The 8,284-nt window shown below is 34.4% G+C and overlaps 1 protein-coding gene across 1 annotated transcript in view; it reads right to left on the bottom strand.

Annotated features, from left to right (window-relative positions):
• LOC108733145 overlaps nt 1-8,284 on the bottom strand; it is a 36,344-nt gene that overhangs the window by 22,556 nt on the left and 5,504 nt on the right. Inside the window, exon 2 of the mRNA XM_025981497.1 lies at nt 5,216-6,210. Within this exon, the coding sequence (XP_025837282.1) occupies nt 5,216-6,210 (995 nt within the window). The remainder of the gene's footprint in view (nt 1-5,215; nt 6,211-8,284) is intronic.

Below are 8,284 nucleotides of genomic sequence, written 5' to 3'. Positions count from 1 at the left end.
ATTTTATCCACTACAATTGCATTGCTCAAATGTGCTGTGTTATTGGTACCAATTACTACTGAAAATATCAATGAGATGTTTATTTATATTTGAAGACATGTTAAAGGTTCATTAGACGTTTAACGCTTGTTTTTGACTCCCACTACTATTCATGATGGAACAAAACTATTGGCAGGTACTGTAAGAAAAAGTATGATAAATGAACAAGAGTCGAGAGTATAATGAGCTCCTTTATCCCTACCTACAATTTTGCCACATTGGAAGGGACACATCTCCAGGGAAAGTAAACGGAATATTATGTATTTTCAATTTAATAAAAAAATAAACAGAATGGGTAACTACCGCATGTGTAGGCTAATGCCTGACGTTATGTAAATAAATATAAATTTATAAAAGTAATGACGAAAACGAACAATTTTGAAAACGATTAGATATGAAATTTGAAAAGACGATTGCTTGGAATTTTATATAAGTATTTTTGTAGCATTTGTCAACATTTTACATATTCGTGTTTAAAATAAGATGATAATAGAGGCAATTTTTTTGGACCTAACTAACTAAAGTAGGTAAATGGCAAAATTAATATTTCCGTTTTTAGAAAACCGTCATGTTTCTACTGATATTGTAATACATCAAAAGCATTGCCCGGCTACACAACATATGAACATTTATTAGCTGTAATCCACGTATGATTAAGTAGTTACTAAAATTAGTCCATTTAAATACTAATTTCAAAGTCGAGTTGAATAGTATAAAGCAAATTACCACAAATAATTAATACTCAACGAAATTAATAAATAAATAGTTTATACAACAAATGAAGTAAATTAGTTTGCTATTCATTTACGTATATAAATGATAAAAGAATTCAAAAGTTTTTAATTATAAATCTTTTTTAAATTTGTGTGGTAATTCAAACAAAATTACATACAAACTTAAAAGAACATTGATTTTAAAATATCGTTTAATGCATCAAGTAATTTATAAAATCGTTCAATTAACAGTAAGAATAAAATAGATAGAATGAGTAAACGTGCTGTTGGAGTCGAATGTTGAAAAATGCTATGACATTTTGCATGATAAAGCGTTAGGTAGTATGGTTTTATTAGACCTACATGTTTTACATCATTTTTAACACTCAAAAAGATACTTGTTTTCAAAACCCCTCGAAGACCATTTTGGGCCGTACCCCAGTCGTCTTTATGTACATTTGTTTTCACTTTTACGCAATCTTCGCGAAAAGCTGTTAGCAATTTTGCATAAAATTTTTTAATTGCAGACAGACACTAACGAAAACCACAATTTAAGCACCTAAACAACTTATCAACACGCTTTAAATGTCAAAAAACATTGTTTTTAATTGTAATAATTGTATTTAAATTTATAAATACAATATTTTAGCAGCGAATAAATTTTCATAGGTAAATTGTAAATTAAGACACTGAATTGTCGTAAATACTTGATACAAACTTATATTTAACCAAAATGCCGCGACTTCTGAGAAGTAATATACTTAGTTGAAATGAAATGACGTAATTAGNTTATGTATTTTTCATTAGTTTTACCTTTGAATATTGTTTAAGAATGTCTATATAAATATTTACATGCCTAGAAATGTATAAAAATTGGCATATTTATTAACTTTGAAGCCCTATAACTTTTTAAGGGGGTGAGACCGCCACGAACTTTTTATGGTACAGTGGTGGGGGAGACCTCCTCTTTCGATCCCCCCCATCCCCACCCCCGAAGGAGGTGGGGGGTCATCATCTAGACCTTTACCCATTTAGCATGTAAACGAATTGTTTAATACTTGAATATTAGTATTTTTTCAGCCTGAAGAAGCCACTGTATGGTTAAACGATGATGTGACCTTTAATAAACAGTTCTGTAATTTAACTTTGTGTTTATTCTTGTCGTCACAATAATAATAATACTAATACAATACAATATTCGATGTAGTAACGAAGTGCTAACGATACGCTGTGATTTATTTAGTTATTTGTTAAAGGTACACCTACTTTCAAAATCTTTATATTGCGTGAAATGATGCCGTTAAGATCGAAAATTGTCATGCAGTCGCGTGATAAGAACCCAGATATCGCACAAGCCATAAATAAAAATTATAATGGATTATTATTAAATTTTGTTTGTTTTAGGTTGAAATGAATTCACCAAAAAGCCTCCGTTCAACATGTAACTCAGTTAAATGGAAAATGTTTCGGGCAATATCTTTAATTGCAATTATGACATGGAAGCTAATATTAAATACTAGCTGACCCGGCGAACTTCGTACCGCGTAACTGTCAATGAATGTTATGTTAACTTTTAGCTAAAGTTACAATTAATTTCGGATTTTATTAACGTAATAATATGATTCATAGATTCTGTGTTGTCAATCTTGTGGTACTGATGACTGATTGACCGACTGATCTGCAGTGATTGATACTAATCTATTTGACAGTTGTTGACGTTTGTATTTTCGTTTACATTTCGATTCGAGTTATATATATATATTTCAATATCTTTCTAGATGTGAATATGCCGGTTTTTCCTATTTTCTGTTGAATTTTTATTCTATAATGTGTAGTATGTCATTGATTTGCAGTGGATATTAATTATTATAAATAAGCTATAAGCGTCCGTGACGGGAGCTGTCAATTGCGGAAGATGGCGTAGTTCCAAACCTAATTTATTTAAAAATGAATTTTTTCTGTAATTCTTTTTCTGATATTTTAAGGTATTCTGCTATTCAAGGCGGAGACGAATCCAGCACCGGCGCTGTATGGGTGCGAAACATGGACAGTGGGCACGGTAGAAAAGAAAAGGTTAGAAGCGTTCGAAATGTGGTGTTACTGGCGAATGATGAGGATACCATGGATAGAGAAGATTAGATATGAAGAGGTATTAGAAAGAGCAGGAGAAGGTCTAGTCAGAGTCATATTAGAGGCAGAAACGGGAAGAGTTAGGAGGGGTAGAGGTAGAACTAGATTTGATTACTGTTCGCAAATAGTTAAGGATGTGGGTTGTTCTAGTTTTAGGAAATTGCGAAGATTAGCTCAGGATAGGAAATAATGGAGCTGTTTGTCCAACCAGTCTTATGACTGACGACTTTATGATGATGAAGGGCCTTTTTATACAGAAGAGAATGGTGTTTGACCGATGTGTACTTCCAGTACTAATGTACGGAGGAAAAACGACCACCCTAAAAAAAAGTGTCCTGAAATTGAGAGTAGCCCAGACGCATAGAAAGGCCAATGATAGGAATCATTCTAAAAGGTGAGTTACAAACGAGGACCTAACAACTGGAACAGGTGTTTCAGACGTGGTAGAGAGGATGGCAGAATTAAAGTGGAACTGGGAAGGTCTGGTGGCACGATTGAGGGATATACGATGGAAACGTATACTTATGAAGTGGAGACTAAGAGCGAACAAACGTAATCGAGGACAACCACTAATGTGCTGGAGATGGCATTGAATAAATCACCACCAACTTCAGAAGGGAAAATGTCGGAAGAAATAAAGAAAAACGGGGTAGACCTATGACCAGCAGTATACAGCTATACGTGAAGGACTTTTGAAGAAGAATTAATTTGTAGTAATTCATGCTTTTAGAATATTTTTACAAAAACTTCATTCGTGACATGATCTAATTGTTCGTTTAAAGCTTCTAAAACGTTTTGTTTACGAAAAATTGTATATCTAAACTTAGCAATAAATTACATAGCCATACAAAAAGAAATTGGCCTGGGGTTTGATTATGTATACTTTGTCTTTGGGGTTGCTGAATCTAAATCTGCGGTAAATTTAACCCCAGCATGTTAAGCTTTAGAGATAACCTCAAAAAATATTTCAAAATCCAACCTAACCTATCCTAATCTCGAAAAACATTTCAAAATCCATTGAAACCGTTAAAATTTTTTTTGACCTGAGGGTCTAACTATGTAAACGGTATGTTTTTGGGCTCCCTAAATTTTAAATCTAAACTCTGTAACTAATCAACTCTTCTAATAAGTAACTTTATAATTCTTAAAACCATGCCTTCATAACCCTATATCGCCGTAGGTAATCAAAATATGTATTGAAACAGAATAGCTTAATCTTTCACCATGAAACTATTTGTGACGCATATTTCACAAAATTAAAGTTACCTCCTCGCGATGTATTTACATTGGGTAATGCTAATGCTAACGGTTTTACAAATGTCATACAAGGTCATCCAGAGTTCAATACCTTGGAAATCATAAGCATACTCCGTTTTAATTTTGTGATATCTACGCCACGAATAGTTTCGTGGTGAGAGATTGAGTGATACTGTTTCGGTATTTTATTTAAAAGGATATAGAACTATGGGGTCATAAGGTTTTAGGGTTAGGTGTTTAAAGGATTACGAAGTTATACATTTAATGGATCAGTTAATTGGCTACGGATGGTTAAGCTTAAAATTGTTCGATTTTTTTAAATGTTCAGTTTGAAAATTTTGTTTTGCACATTTTTAGGTTTTGCATTATGGTATGTAAAAAAGTTTGGTAATTTGGTTGTAGTTGACCAAGTTCCTTAAAAGTTGTTTGCTTAATATACATCCTAAAATTCGAGTAACTTAATTTGAAGTATAAACGGTGAATAATTTTAACATTTAATGTAATTAAATTACAACTCTCTTTTTTTTTTAATTGCATACAGGACTAAAAACCAAATTAAATTTTCTTAAATACCGAAAACAGTGCAACTCATTAGCAATAACTGCTAATTTAGAATTAAGATAACAATTACCTTATTTTTGCAGTTAAAAATAGGATTTTAGAATTGGTACAAATAAAACGTGATCATACTGTAACGAAAGTTGAATCGCTTTAGTCGTAACTGATAAATATATTTAGCTCATTATCAATAATAAGTATAATGTTTACAAAAATTAAAAAGTCGTGAATGGGACCTACCTCTATAAAGGGTATAGTATTGAGAACCGCTGATCACCATGTCGTCACAATCCTCTTGCGTCTTGATTGAATATATAAATTTTCTGTTGATAACACAATTTGACCGTTCCTCTCTAAACACTCACACAAAAAAAAACCGTACCTATACGAAATGTTCAACAACGTATCAGCGGTTCTCAAATAAAAAAAAAAAGCGTATGAATTAAAAAGTTTGAATAAACACATGACTAAGATTGTAGGACAAAGCAATGAAATTTTCCAGGATTAAATAGGTATACCTGGCACTTTGTGATTCAGTTCAATTTTTTCGTAATTCTCCTGTACTCTTCCGCACTTCCGCTTGCGCCATTCTAGCGTCCTTTTACTCCGTAAGCTGTACACCCATACTACCACCACAAAACCAAGAAGTGCTAGCAGTCCTGCCGTTACTAGGCTCACGATAACCGATATTCCGGTTAAAGGCGAATGCGAAGGCCTTTGAGAAACTCCCAAGGTTACACTCGCTTCCGCTCGACCCGCTTTATTTTCTGCTGAACACACATACACTCCCGCATCTTGAAGATCCACAGTTAAAATTGTTAAATCACTAGATCCGTTCGTTAAATGCACTATGTACAATTTTTTTCCGTTGGAATACGGCGTTCCGGACAGATTTGCTATCACTTTATTCTTTAGGATCCATCGTACCGTTGGCTCGGGAACTCCTGCTATTCTACAGGCCATGGTCACGTTTTTACCTTCGACACCATGCGCTATCGGATTTATAGCTAAAATTTCTGGAGCGCAAGCGAATTCGTCCAATTGTAATTTATCCCAGGGTTTTGAGCTTACTCGTTCTGGAGAACTGCACATGGGAGGAACACCAAAAGGAATATTCTTCCTCAACATCCACTGACGTAGTGGTCGAAGGGTACAGGAACAATTCCATGGATTGTTTGCCAACTCTAGACCGTGAAGATTTTCTAAAATTGTAATCGATTTTGATTGCACTTTTTGTAATTTATTGTTATCCAATTTGAGCCATTCTAAAGATCTTTCTAATCCGTGAAACGCTTCGTCTTCAATAGTATTTATTTTACAATCTGATAGTTCTAATTTTACTAATTGTCGAAGATGTATAAAAGCATGATTCAATATGCGAGTTATGGGGTTGCCAGAAAGTTTCAAGTCTCTCAATTCAGGAATGGAGTCGAATGTATGTGAAGGAATCGATGTTAAGACGTTGTAGCTTATGTCCAATTCTACGAGGTTGATGAGACTTCTAAAAGCGTATCTGAAACAATAAAATTGAGCATGACCTCAGTGAGCCCAGCATTCATCTCAAACTTAAAACAATTTTTTATAAATCGATGATGATAGATACCCATCGGTTTCAATCGATTTCAGAAAAGGAGTTTCTCACTCGACTGTACCTTTTTTTGTGTTTAGGTTACTAGACCTTTCGTTATTGGGCAGCTCAAGTCTCAAGCTTTAAATTTGAAAAAAATATACCATCTGTGAGGATGACAAATTGGAAGATGATGACGCAACCTTGTCATTCTATAGGCTATATTTCAAATGTGATCCTATTTGAATTTGTTTAACATTTTAATTTAGAGATCGTATGTTTAAGCTAGTTAGTCACATTTACAAGGCGGGGAAGGTCCCAGAGGATTATAAACGGAACGTGGTAGTAACCATACCTAAAAAGAGAGGCGCGGATAGGTGCGAAACATTTAGAACAATTAGCGTAACTTCCCATGCGTCAAAAATCATAACTAGAATTGTATAGAGGCGGATGGAAAAAAGAACGGAAGAACTACTAGGGGAAGATCAATTTGGGTTTAGAAGAAATAGAGGAACGCGGGAGGCCATTCTAGCTTTACGGGTAACAATAGAGAAAACGATAGAAAAAAGAAAGAGTGCCTACATAAGATTTGTAGATTTAGAAAAAGCTTTTGACAATGCCAAATGGGACAAGATGTTAAATATACTTAAAAATGTAGGGATGAGTTACAAAGCTAGAAAAGTGATAATAAGTTTATAGAAAGAGCAACAGGCAGTTATAGAGCTGGGATTGCAATGTAGAGAAGTAAATATTAGGAAGGGAGTCGGACAGGGATGCACACTGTCACCGCTACTTTTTAATCTATAAATCGAAGACGCGATCAACACCATTAAAGACAGTACAACTGTACGGACAGATATACAGGGGCAAAAGATTAGTATGCTTAGACTTGCAGATGATATAGCAGTATTAGCATCTAGCAAGGAGAAGTTAGAGATAGCATTAAATAAAATGTATTCGGTACTGACAAAACAGTACTGCATGAAAATAAATAAAAGTAAAAACAAAAATACTGGTATCCAAGGGAGGAAAAAATAGGGAAAGAGCGAATATAAAGACAGGAGATGAAAAATTAGAAGAAGTGGCCGATTTTAGGTACCTAGGAAGTCAGATAAGTCAGGACGGAAGTAGTAGTAAGGATATAAAGCAGCGGATAGCGCAGGGTCCAGTAACCTTCACTAAAAAAATGTCCTTCTATGCTCGTGAACGGTTAATTTAGAAATTCGAAAAAGGTTGTTAAAGGTGTGTTTGGAGTGTGGCGCTGTACGTGTGCGAAACATGGTCGGTGGGCGCGGCGGAAAAGAAAAGTTTAGAAGCGTTCGAAATGTGGTGTTGTAGGAGAATGATGAAGATACCGTCGATACAAAGGGTTAGAAGCGAAGAAGTATTAGAAAGAATAGAAGAAGAAAGGACTCCATGGAAGTCAATAAGAAATAGGCCTAGATTAGATTAGGGGAGCGGGGGGCACGTTGTTACAGGGGTAAGAAGTTACACGCGTTTTTACCGGGATTTTAAACTCTTTGATGGACATAATTGGACTCATTCGTTTTTTTATAACATCGTGCATTAGATAAAAACAATCGGTGACCCGCCAAGCGCTGAGCTGCTAGGTTGTGTGCGTGTGTCCCGATTTTAACCAAGTAAGTAAAAAAACCCTTTACGAAATTTTTGATTCCTGATGACTATATTTTTTATTTTGTCAAAATTTTTAACCTTGAACGTTCATAATATATCTACCTTTAATTTACAATATTGTTTTATTCTACTATCGATATCCATTAATAATGACTTCAATTTATATTAAAAAACGTGCCATGGGGCAAGTAGTTACAATTGTTTGGGGTAAGTTGTTACGTGTAACTGGCAAAGACCAAAAAAACGTGTGACAAAACTAAAGGAAAAGGCAAAGGTAAAGGAAAAGGAAAAGGTAAAGAAAAGTCCTCAAAAATGAGCGAAGAAGGAAAAGAAAAGGTGAAGAAAAAAATTTTGGTTTCCGATTCAGATTCTGATACTGATGAAT

Source organism: Agrilus planipennis, unplaced genomic scaffold, assembly GCF_000699045.2.
Source record: "Agrilus planipennis isolate EAB-ADULT unplaced genomic scaffold, Apla_2.0 scaffold53, whole genome shotgun sequence".
Taxonomy (NCBI): domain Eukaryota; kingdom Metazoa; phylum Arthropoda; class Insecta; order Coleoptera; family Buprestidae; genus Agrilus; species Agrilus planipennis.
The sequence above is the reverse complement of the archived record's forward strand: the minus strand, read 5'-3'. Positions and strand labels throughout refer to the sequence as shown.